The sequence below is a fragment of the Haliotis asinina genome, chromosome 1, assembly GCF_037392515.1.
Source record: "Haliotis asinina isolate JCU_RB_2024 chromosome 1, JCU_Hal_asi_v2, whole genome shotgun sequence".
Taxonomy (NCBI): domain Eukaryota; kingdom Metazoa; phylum Mollusca; class Gastropoda; order Lepetellida; family Haliotidae; genus Haliotis; species Haliotis asinina.
This window is the reverse complement of record NC_090280.1, coordinates 28030141-28043618: the sequence shown is the minus strand read 5'-3', so window position 1 is coordinate 28043618 and position 13478 is coordinate 28030141. Positions and strand designations below refer to the sequence as shown.

Genomic DNA, 13478 nt, shown 5'->3' with positions numbered 1-13478 from the left:
CGAGATTCCGCAGTGACATCGATAGCTGCCTTGTGTGCGTGGGCACTTCTCACCTCCCTATTGGATGCCTAGGATTTTAGGCTTAACACATTTTGGGATTTCCCGTATTATGTCACCACAAAAGATGATGATACATAAATAAGATGTATGTTGTGTTACCGTGTCGTGATGTAGAGAAATGCCACTCATGACGGATGTCTGTGAGATACAGAGCTAGTACAATGTATCATGCTTTATGCAGACCTGATACGACATACCTCGACCCTCGCGCAGAGCTGACACATTCTCACACCCTGCGCAGAGCTTATACAAATGTATTTCACATCTTCTGCAGAGTTCATACAATGTACATCACACCTTAAAAAGCGTTGATACAATGTACATCAAACCTTATGTAGTGTTGACACAATGTATATCACATTTTGTGTAATGTTGATACGAAGTATATCATCATATGCAAGCGTTGATACAATGTATATCACATAGCATGCAGATATCAAGCATCACTTAATGCAGAGTTGATACAATGCATGTAAAAAAATGTTCATGCATGCTAAAATACCTTTAAGAATGAAACAAGTAAAGCTAAACTCGATCCCGAAGCAAAAAAAAGCTAAAACAGTACAGAAGAGACGAAATTCCTAAAGTGTGTCAGCGCAAACACAATCTTTTAAACTTAAAACAAAAGCTAAAGGGAAATACAATGTACCTCTTTCTAACATACGCAATAAAATATATCAAAGTCACAGTATCTAACACTTGGCAGTCCACACTTTCCGTAAGAAGTCAGTGGGGACTTCGTGACTCGTCAGAATTTTAGATGACCTCATTTGACAAGGATCCAAGGCCGTCCGATAATTGTGGAAGCCCGGGAGAGGCAATAAGGTCATTCCTAGTTTCTTAATACACAGTGCAATATACACGTCCTCCAAGTGAAAGAATGGCACATTAGCAGACACTTCGTACAGCTTTTTGGTCACGGCCATACTGGTCACGTATCCAGTGCCCGAACAAAAACCTGGATATGTTTTGTGAGGATAACTCTTAAAACTGGCATACCATTTCGATCTCTGGTCTCTGATTGGTCCAGCTGCCAAATGACATGATCCTCCAACAACTTTTTGAAGCACAGCCTCTTTATGGTTCAACATTTTTGTCATTTCCGGTACATTGACCCACATATCGTCGTCTGTCTTCATGAAGAACCTTGCCCGTGAGCAGTACAAAGAAGCCCACTTCATGCCCATAATTGTCTTGTAGGTTAGGTTAGCGTATGAATCGTGGAAATCCTCCATGATCATATCCCCGAACTCGGCACTTTCATTATACACAGGTAACATCTTCTTCTCGTCATTAATCTTTCCCAGCAGAAAAGCATACCTCACATTTCCCGTATTGTTTTTGGAAGTAGAGGCCCACGTTGCACGAATATTATCCCTTTGTTTTCTGTCGCTATGTATTGTAAGAATCACAATAAATAAGTCAATCGTAACATTGGGGCTTTTGCTGCAGATCGCTGTGTTCTGTATTAAGTATGTGAAGTTATGAACGAAGCAATCTGCGCAAGCATCCTGACGGACCCCTGGTGCAACAGTACTTTTCACAACCGGTTTTGTAGTTGTCACAACCGGTTTCGTACTTGTCACAACCGGCTTCGTAGATGTGAAAAGCGGCTTGGTGGTGACACTCAAAGCATTATCTTCAACTTTTTTCATCGAAGCAAAAGAGGAGTTTGCGTTATGAAGGACGTCCCTTCCAATGACTGACATCTTCTGGGAGCTAACCAACGACACCTGCGATACATTAATGATTGTGTAGAGATAGTTGACAGATGTTAAAATGTTGATGATCATGAATAAAGCTAAGAAAGTAATTATGTACAGAAAGGTTTTCAGGATACGAGGGGGCTCCATGATGTGACACACGTCGCTGATACTTTGGTTGTGCAAAAAATTCGGGTCGAGCCAGTGCAAGTCCAGGAATTATCTCAACACATCCACACACGCAAGAAATAGATTCAGTCCGTCTGTATTTCTAATTCATCCGAAAAACTTTACAACTCTTCAAAAATGTACAACTCTGGTTGCTGTTGTTGTTGTTGTTGTTGTTGCCCCTCCTTCTTAAGGATCCGTCGCTGATTGCGAACATAACACCATCTCACCGCAACATCTTCTCCGTTGTCAGCAACATCAATACACCGCAGTAGTCGAGCCAGTAGCACCTGCAACATACAAGATTCACACTGATGGCGTGACGCACTCAGATTCCGGGCTCATCGACTGAAATGTTCTACAAACAACAGTCTCTAAGTCACCGTTGCCTACAACAGTATGTCAATCCACACAATCAATCATGTTCCGATACATGACGGATCCGTGACAGGCGAGGGCTGATCCAGAGAGGGGTTGGAGCGAGGGGGTTTCCCACTAACCTTTGGACTGCATTACTCATGTGCCAACCCCCTTCCCCAATGTGAATTACTACTCATCCTATGAATGAATGAATGAATGAATGAATGAATGAATGAATGAAACACATACATAAATATGTACAAAGTAAGTGACCACTTTGGACGTCATATACAAAATCAATGCTGCTTTCTTTTCCATAGAGTAGGGCATATCTCACTTCAGGCTGACAAGGCAGTTAATCTCACGACTTTGATGGTAGTGCTTCCCTTCTTATGCCCTCTGCTGGTCGCCACGTCACATATTAGCTACAATATTATTGTTTAACTACTCACAATTCAGTTACATAAATGGACGTTAGGCGATACTCAAAGTGCCCAATGCGTGTCAATCTTCCATAATCGTGTTAGCATGGTCGTATCAGACCGTGAATACAATACGTTTAAAAGTCAATATCTCGGTTATTATTACGACTTCTCGAGTTGACAGATGTACTCGATTTTAACAATATTTTATTTCCATTAATGTTCACATTTTTGTTCCCATTTACCACAACTTGACATAATGGAAAAATGGATTACGAAACAGGTCTTAAGGCCTATGTCAATGCTTCTCCGCAAAAGTACATATTACATCATGACAAAATTCTATGGAGCAGACATCAAGACATTAATGAATCTGTCAAAAACAAAATAAAATGAAGAGCAAGATACTACATGTACTTAGTATTCTTAGGTTATTCGTTGGATTCCGTAAAGCGTTTAGCTTCAGGCATGTAATTTTGAACCGATTTTATAATGTTTTCATTGTTTAAAGGGGTTGAATCGTCATTGCCGTATAGCATAGCGTGTAGCATAGATAATTAACAACAAAGATGTAATTCCATGAATAATAACTGCCTCACACCCAAACTATGGAAATATGCTAGATATTAGTCAGTCATACAGATCCTGGACAAGTATATTCAAGTAAGCCCATGCAAGTCTAGATTATGTGCAAGTCTGTATTTCCAGTTTCTGTTTCTGAAAATGAAGTCTCGGGGCTCCGTTTCATCATATTTTATGAATACATTTTAGGAACTGTTTTTTCTGTAAAAAATGACAATTTCAAAGACTAGATGCTAGTCTTGTCAGTTGAGCGATCCCGTAATAATGGCTGTAGATCTGCAGTTTGTGAAGAACATACGCGCGCTATGTTAGGAAAGAGTTCCAAATCACTTAAACACAAACAAACGAATCGTAACAGCCCCTGCATTACCACCAGTCGATAAATGTTACTAGGAATGTTATAAACGGTTTGCACAAATACATGTATACGTTTCAAGTTCGAAAAGTTAACAAATTTGACTTCAGACAAGGATTCGATCGAATGATCGTCCGCAATGAAATAGCAAAGCATAACATATATTATATTATCTATAATTTATACCTGTAAGAATAATTTTATGAGGTATTCTGTTTTCAATACAAATTTGCGCCAAGGAATCAGTATGATTACACAATGCCATTTAGAAATTGGTCCAATGCAATACTAGTATATGTCTTATTTTGGGGTTAGCGGAAGTCGCGGTGGCTGAGCGGGCTAGGGGGCTTACTTCGTGTGCTGGCGATTAGATGCCTGACTCTCAGGGTGCGGGTTCGAATCCCGGATAAGACACAACCATGAAAGTGCTAGAATTTGTATTTTACTAAGAAAGAGAAATCCCAAACACGACATAGTTTGCAAGAAATACCAAACCAACGTCACCGAGAACAATAAGGAGCATTGCGACAGTGTACTTGGGATTTCATTTATTTTATTTCAATTTATGTATCGGCTTTAATATCTCTCGTGTGTGCAGTTTGCGGATTTACATAGTGCGTCCAAGCGTCACTGGATGATACACAAGATGATACACCAAATGATACACCATAGTGCATAGATGTCAAAGCCGCTGTCTAGGAACTGGAGTATTGCCATGTTCGGCAAAACATAAACAAGACGAGACAACCACTTTGTTGTCATACCTAAATTCAATTATTAACAGACCATAGCCTGCATGTGGAATATTACTTTCCTCGTACACGCATCTGCCTAGCGGACTGACGTACAATGTGGGATACAGAAGCATTATTCTCTTGTTTATCAACCCTTTTGTCCTCACAGTTCCACCTCAACGGTCAAGAAGTCTCAGTTGGGGTCCATGTTGGAAATTGATTCAATTGCTTCTCTTGGTGACACGCCTGCCCCCGAACTCGACACAATCTGGCGGTAGGAGCGAAGCAGCATAGGTTGCAAGATTTCAGTGTTGCTGTCGAATCTCTATTTAAAACACATGAATTCAGCGTCTCGGGGTGTACCCCCACTGTGCCGACTTTTCGTAAAACAACAAAATGCAGTCACCCGCAGAACAATAGGGGGACTAGTTATAGTCTGTTTCAATGTAAATCTCGTGACAATAAATTGGTGATCGCATGGTCATATCTAACTATGAAGGACAGCTGATGTGATGATAACGGGTAAAGAGTATCGGGTTCGCTTGTTTGCCAGCTATGGTCTGTTTTCAGTGAGTAGGTACCATCCATAGTATCATTTTGGGGATATGAGCGTTTGGCAAACTTCGAACTCACTAATTACAAGGCACCCATTTGTTTTGAGTTAACTTGAATTATATCAGCTAAAATTCAGTTCGTTCCATATTTAAGGGGATCTTGTCTGAGACCTGGTTGGAATAATTATTTTTTGTATGTATATTTATAAACCAAATGTTTATGTATATTTGTTTATGTCTTCATTTACTAATTTCTCATTTTATGAAAATGTACATGTGTTTTTATAACTTTTATCATGAAAATACATATAAATGTTGAATTGCTGAAGTGAAAAAAGTTACAGTGTGCACTTATTGGCGAAACAGACTATAAGTCAATTCACAACAAAAGTATTGTTTAAGGGATTATCGCGCATCGGTGATTTTTTATTACCTTTATTTCTGACAAGGCCACGAGCCTATATGAATTTTTATGTAGAATAGAAATGTCCGGCAAAAGAGGAACCCCACCCCCACCTGAGCAAATTTCCGAACAAATCATACTAGGTCTCCCTGGTGACGGCGTGACCACAAGTTTGAATAAACACAACCGTGCTGAGATATGCACTCTAAGGTTTCCCCGGCTCTATTGTTCCACTAGCAGGAATGTATTCCGCCTAGTCAGGTTCCTGAAGGATGACCTCCAGCGTGGAAGAACATCTGTTCTGCAATACCTTGATTGTGTCTCTCATTTAACTGGTGATTTCAAATATGTTTATGACGTTTTTGATGTTTCTCATACTGATCCTTCTTACCCTGTATAACTTGTAAGTGAAAGCATTACTATTCCAGACTCATTACACTTATGTCTTGCTGAGTTAATGCCAGTTACATACTAGTTTATGAAGTAATTATGAAGTTTACGACAATGGTTAAGTAGACTATATTATCTACCACTCTCAGTCATTGTTCTGAACGTCCACACGAGTGCACACATGCACATACAACATACACGCACAACATACACACACAACACACATACAACACAACATACACACAACATATATACAACACACATACATACACACAACATACACACACAAGACATGCACATACAACACACGCATACAACATAGACACGACACACACATACAACATGCACACATACACATACAGCATACACACAACATACACACATATACACACATATACACACAACACACACATACAACATACATGCACAACATACGTATACACACGCACAAACAACAAACATATACATACGCACACACACAACAAACAGACGCGCGTACCAAATTACATTCATAATTACGATCACATACACATCGCACGCACACGCAGACACAGGGACAATTACAATCACACATACACAAACGCGAATTCAAGTGCAAGTTATGCTAAGTCAGTAAGATTGTGGAATTCTTTGTCTACTGATTATAGAGAATCGGCTACTTTGAGTAGTTTTAAGAAACAAATTAATGTGTCAAATAATAATATTCAAAACTACTTTAATTTAAACTCAGGATCAAGATTCTGTCAGGATTATCCACTCGCGCCCCAGGCTCGGCTGCAAGCGATGTAAACGCACATAAATATCAACGATGTTTATCTTCAAATCCGTCTTGCTCTTGTGGCTACTCTTACGAAGATCCAATTCACTATTTCCTTTCGTGCATTAATTACACTCACACAAGACATAAAATGCGCTTCTATATCAAAGGATATGACATCAAATCAATATTACGTACCCACGCTCATTGCTCTGCTAAAGATAATCTTGAATTATTAAAATCTGTCCATTCTTTCATTGTACTCTCAGGTAGATTTGTGTTGTAATTGTAAAAACGAAATTGCACTTACGATCAAATCTTCCGACACGAATGTTTGTTATAGGTGGCTATCTTAACAACTTTTGATCGTTACATTTTCAGAAAGCTATTGTTTATTGTTTGTTATTAGCATGCTTTCCTCCTCACGACTGTTATATCTAAGTTATTTGTATTCACATAAACAATATACTGCTTGTTTACCAATCCAATTCCTCTTTTGGAAATAAATATGTTTAAACCACAAACGCGCACACTCACACACCTACATTATAGCGTCAGTGGGCCTATATATCAAGAATCATTTATATAGATGTATCTGACAATGTTCACACAAACACACGCACACTCGTACAGTCTTGCACATACACAAAACGCACGAAAACACCGGACACAGCGTCGACCAAGGTTATGTGATTGTATGTTCATTCTGGACTGATTAAATCGATTATCTATCAACCTACGAACCTACCAAGAAAAGCAATGGCGTTGGACCGATCTTTACTTCAGCTACCGGCCTTCATCCACTCCGGTAAACATCACGACGCATGCCCTGACAACGGCAGTAAACAACGACAGAAACCTTGACGACAAAGAAACGACCGTCCATGGACTACGTCAATACATTACCTCCACAGTAACTGCCGCACTACTATATGTAGTGCCACCCAGTCCACCCAGTTGTCTTTTCTCATAAAGGGACCGTATCACAAAGTGTTTTGGCGTTTTCTTGGTTCTCTATTGTTTAATCATCCTGGCTGTACAAAGACGTCTAAAGGTTTCGTCGGTCAGATCATTTCAACAGTGACCCTTCCATATTGAATAGAACAAGGGGACTCCGGTTAGTGAAGAGGTTATACCTCATCTAAAATCTATAGCCAGCATATCCTATTGTGAATGTGAAGTATATTGACATTCTTTCAATACAGAGACTTGCCGATAGAGCTGGTTATCGTTAGATATTGTCATATCGATAATCGCTTCTGAACGATCGATAATCGATCGATTATAATTGTTTGTACTGTCATTTCATTGTCAAACACCAACGTCAGCCAACTAACTTCGTGTTGTCAGTTGTTAATGCTATCAAGTTACGGACACTTGCAGCGTCACTGGATCATCATGAAAAACGATAAACGTGTGTCTTTCTGTTTTATGCTGTTGTTGAAGGGTGAACAAAGACGTTCTCTTAATGTTGAAATAGAAAAATCTATTCTGTGAAGTACTGTAATTAAGCATTGTATCGGCATGTTCTACAGCATTCATAACACCGAAACAAGTCAATATTTCAACCGCCACACGTAAGTCACGTGTTAGTTTGCAAATGCTCACTCAAGGAATTTTCTTTCAGCCAAATATATCGCTAACCCGAAATACCTGGATCAGTTTCGGCGTCTGGTTGCGAAATTAGACGGATGGAACATGATGAGTGCATGAAGGTTGCCACGTGCTTGTATGCAAACACCATAGATCAATTCAAGGAATTCCCCTTACAGTCAATTAGAAAATGGCTAACATGTGATACCTTGGTCGGATTGTGGCGTATGACTGCATGATTGGACGAATGAGCTTGGCACAGTTTTTGCTCGTGAATATTAATTAGTTCTCATGCGGCTTGCTCGACAAAAGAAGTTGGAAAAAAGTGAATGTGTTAGAAGAAATGTTCGTTTTGAAAATTGATTTTTAAAGGACAAAATATGATTTCTTTATACGCAACTGGGATACGATGACGCACATGTCAACCAAGACAGCTACTCTGACCACCCGATGCCTTTAGTCGCCTTATATAAACATAAGTGTAATGCTTGCAGCAAATTGTAAGATTAGGACAAAGTCATCAATATCCCATGAAATTGGTAAAATACCCCTCGTGAACATGTCAGTCAGTTACGACGATGTCAAATGTGTCGATGGGTATATTGCAGTGAGTGATTCTAGTTTTATGCCACACTCAGCAAAATTCCAGCTGTCTGTAAGTAATAGAATCTGGACCTGACAATCCAGTGATCAAAGGCATAAGCATCAATCTACACACATGGAATACAATGATATGTGTCATCCACGTCTGTGACTATATTACATAGTTGAAGGAGGGTATTGAAAGGCTATAAAGTTCTGTCCCGTGAAAGAGTGTCAGTCAAAGTCAAAGATGTTGCCATGGAAATGCAAGCAAAAAGACAAAGTGATATATATACGAGGGATGTTCAAAATGTAGTCAGCCTCACCCACAATATGATACAAATGCAGCTGTTTTGTATGTTGTTAATTTTCGACAGATTATCTGTCAACGTCAAGCAAATTTGTTTCGCAATGTTCCAGCCTCACGAACCCCATTTGGTTGACTTTATATCTTGCCACACCCAAAAGAGCAGAATCTGCAATACATGTATCACAAACTTCAGGACACAAATGTGAAAGTGAGTGAGTGAGTTAAAAGTTTACGTCACGTCGACAATATTTTAGCCATATCATGACGACAAAAATGCTATGTACAAAGTATAAGCATGTAGACTATTATATACTTCTGGGGTGCCACAAGGATCTGTCCTTGGGCCATTACTGTTTTTAGTTTACATAAAGACTATCAATATTCGTCTTTTAGCCGATGAAACTTCGGTGTATGCTGTTGTTGATAGTCATGTTTTTACCGAGGCTTCCTTAAATGATGACTTAAACAGGATCTCTCATTGGGCCGAAATATGGCAGGTTAATTTCACTCGCAGAAGTATCGCTAATCAGTTTCCAATTCCTAGGCTTAAAATACAATCAGTAGACATTACCCGAAGTCAGCTATCATAAACACCAAACACCTAGGAGTAACCTTACAATTAGATTGTAAATGGAATTCCCACATTGGTGAACTATTAAAAAGGTTCATTGGTGAACTATTAAAAAAGGTTCATCTATTGATATCTTGTTTTCGTAGTTTTGAATATAGATTATCTAGAAAATCATTTGAGCCAATGTAGAAATCATGAATATTACTAATGTTCGATTACTGTTAACACATCTGGGATAATTGTACTAAAGAACAAGAAAAAAAACGTTTGAAAATCTACATATAGATGCCCTGCGGACGATTTGCAGAGCAATTAGAGGAATAAGTCATGACTAAAGTTATAAGGAAACTAACTCCATGCCCTTGTTGACCGTAGACAAATTAGCAAATTCTCACATTATATTGCAAAATGGCTCATCATATGACACCAGATTCTTTAACCGACCTAGCAGGAAAAGTATCACAGTTAAGTGATCATTGTAATAATAATAACATTCAAACTGTAAAATGTCGGAGTGGTTTGCACAGACAATATGACATAGTAATAACATTCAAACTGTAGCATGTCATCGTGATTTACACATACCATAACAAACAGTAATAACATTGAAACTAGAACTATAGTGATTTGTATGTTGTATGGCAAATCGTTTTCACGATTACGATTTTATAAATGTAATGATCTGCCTGAGAAACAATAGCACAGTTCAAAATTGTATTACAGTCATCGATTTTAATATATTTGAAAAGAAAAAAAAACAACAACAACGTTGATACACCTTTCTGCCAAATTACCCACTCACTCCTCGGACTTGGGTGATATGATTTGAATGTGAACATGGTTAACAGTACATTTCAGTTGATCCATGCAGCTCCTGTGGTCACCCTCTAAGGCTACTTTACATTACTTTACCTGTCCTAATTTTTCCAACATCAAATGTCACATGCATTTGTATGTACACGTGTATAGTTTAAATTCTCTGTTAAATGGAAATCCCACAAATAAACTTATAAATTCTTTTGTACTAAAATCTGTCTATACTATTATAATAAATCCGAACAAAGCTGAAATTTCAGTACTGAACATGTGCCTATCTCATTGCTTAACAAGCTACAACATTCAAATGTCACATTGGTCTTGTCATTTATCAAAGCTATCAAATTGTACCAGGAGAAAGGTTTGCCCGTCAGTTTATTTGTTTAATCACTGTATTAACGTAATGGAGAGGTATTCAAATATAAACCCATTACGGCTTGCTTACCAATCCTTGCTGAATTTAGTTTGAATAGGATATGTTTACCTTAAGATCTCTGCATATCTAGCTGGTGTTTTCGCATGAAGGAGACAGTTTGGGGCGTGTATAACCGTGTACAGTATCACTAGAGTCACAATTCATATTACACATATTATGTTATTACAAGCTAGTTTCATTCCACAAGATATATGTGAGTGCGTGAGTTTAGTTTTACGCACTCAGCAATATTCCAGCTTTATGGCTGCGGTCTGTAAATAATCGAGTCTGGACCAGACAATCCAGTGATCGGCAGCATGAACATCGATCTGCACAAGTGGGAACCGATGACTTGTGTCAACCAAGTCAGCGAGCCTGACCATCCGATCCCGTTAGTCGCCTCTTTCGACAAGCATAGTCGCCTACCCTAACCAAGTGATGCAACACATCAAAGGTGGCAACAGCAAGTCTGTGATTCTGTGTGAACAGTTCTCTCTTGATAGCGAGGGGCAAGACATAGCATTCCAAAACACTATTTTCAGAATGTTACAGCACCCAGTGTGTACTTGGTTGGACATTTGCCGCAATAGGTTCGGGTGTTTAAATAAGAACCCTAATACCAGAGGAAGGCGACAAGACGTTCGTGTTCAGTATATTTACACAATTGTATTTATGAAATATATTTCTTCAACTGTCCTTCTGAGTCATTTAAATATGTTTGAGATATATACAAAGTTTCAGCTAACATGCTAGTTTGACCCAACACTTGGCTTGACTGGTTCATTAACTCCAGATAATAGGGCTGGGTACATGGGAAGACCTCCAGTTTTCCAGTCAAATGGTGGAGGGGTTGGGTAGCGTAGTGGTTCAGGCGTTCACTAGCCGCACCGAAGACACGGGTTCGATTCTTCAAATGGGTGGAATGTGGAGCCCATTTCTGGTGTCCCCCACTGTGAAATTGCTGGAATATTGCTAACATGGGCGTACATCCAAACTCAGTCACTATATGGCGGCAATAACTGGCATTGTGAACATCGAACCACGCAGCTGCGATACGATGACGTGTCAACCCTGTCAACGAGTCTGAACACCCGAACCCATCAGTCCAAGTCTTCAGTTTGTGTACTGTTTTCCAAAAATATTCTGTACGAAACCATCTGCCACAACAATACGTCGGAGTACGTCTCGACGCTGTGCATTTGAACTCAATGATACTTTACAACACGATGCCATATATACGTTTCATGAGATAGAATAAAATGACGAACGTGACAGACGTGAGTTAAGTATTTAGGTATGAGTTATAAATCATCCTTTAGCTGGTGTTGAGCTTGACATTCGGGTTCATACTTTCTGACTAACGACACAGAAATATCATTACTGTCACAAGACATGAAAGAGTGAGTGAGTCAGTATGGTTTTAAGCCGCTTTTAGCAATATTCCAGCATTATCACAGTGGGGACACCAGAAATGGGCTTCACGCACTGTACCCATGTGGGGAATCGAATCTGGGTCTTTTGCGTGACGAGCCAAGGCTTTAACCACTCGTGCGTGGTTACCGAGCATGCCCTTTACCGTTATGAGTGGGTGAGTTGGTGGGTGAGTGGAAGAGTGATGAGTGAGTGAGTGAATGGATGGGTGGAAGAGAGAGTGATTATGTGAATGTGTGTGTGTGCGTGGGGGGTGGGGGGTGGGGGTGGGGGGGGAAGTCAATGAGTGAATGGGTGGGTAGGTGGGGGGTTGAAACAGTGATGAGTGGGTGGAAGATTGAGTGGGTGTGTGGAAGAGTCAGTACAGCCACATGGATGTGGTCTGGTAGTGTTACACCGACAGTGTCGAGTACAACCACATGGACGTGGTCTGGTTGTGTTGCAGAGACAGTGTCGGGTACAGCCACATGGATGTGGTCTGGTAGTGTTACATCGACAGTGTCAAGTACAGCCACATGGATGTGGTCTGGTAGGGTTACATTGACAGTGTCGGGTACAGCCACATGGATGTGGTCAGGTAGTGTTACACCGACAGTGTCGAGCGCAGCCACAGGAACAGTGTACTGCCAAGTGACAACGATCTGTAAGGTCTCAGTACCGACAGTATCGAGTACAACCATGCACTGAGCAGACACACAATGTGTTCGCAAAACTATTCAAACATTTCCATGGAACTGCATCAATCGTTAAGTCTACTGCTGAATAGCCCCATGTGTTATTATTATCGAAGCTGACGTGAAGGTTTTATCTACAACATTCCATCAATATCACAGACAACAAGCATTTGCACAAGGGCTGTCAGTACAATTGGAAAAGATGACACAAATATAGTACGACTGAGAATACGCACCTATGGATAACAAGTCAGAATGGAAATCTGGAAACCTATACCTGTTTCTACAGATAGCTATCTCAACGAGACATCAATAGCTGTCCCTTGAATCGTGAACGGCATGGAACAGTTGCGTGCCGGCTAATAAATATATAGGCTTTGAGACGGCCCCTCTCCTGCCGATAGCCTCTTTTGTAGATTTCGAACCATAACCAGATATTCCGCCTTTACTATTGTTGGTCATAATAGTCTTTGTGTGGCACTGTGCACTGCGACCTGAGAACCTTGAACCGGGACTATGTACGTCCAGTATAGCATATGACATTGGGTACGAATATATCCTGAAGTCAGCCTGGCAATGTGGGCGATGACGATTTGTT

At 39.9% G+C, this 13478-nt stretch overlaps 1 protein-coding gene across 1 annotated transcript; it reads right to left on the bottom strand.

Moving 5' to 3' along the window:
- Positions 1–729: 729 nt before the first annotated feature.
- Positions 730–2025, bottom strand: LOC137278081 (beta-1,3-galactosyltransferase 1-like). Its single transcript, XM_067810172.1, has one exon. It carries the CDS (start codon positions 1911–1913, stop codon positions 753–755), a length of 1161 nt encoding a protein of 386 aa, XP_067666273.1. The 5' UTR covers positions 1914–2025; the 3' UTR covers positions 730–752.
- Positions 2026–13478: the final 11453 nt, after the last annotated feature.

What these genes read in the sequence shown, in the direction of transcription:
- LOC137278081 (XM_067810172.1), bottom strand. Translation starts at nt 1,913, where the DNA reads ATGGAGCCCCCTCGTATCCTGAAAACCTTTCTGTACATAATTACTTTC.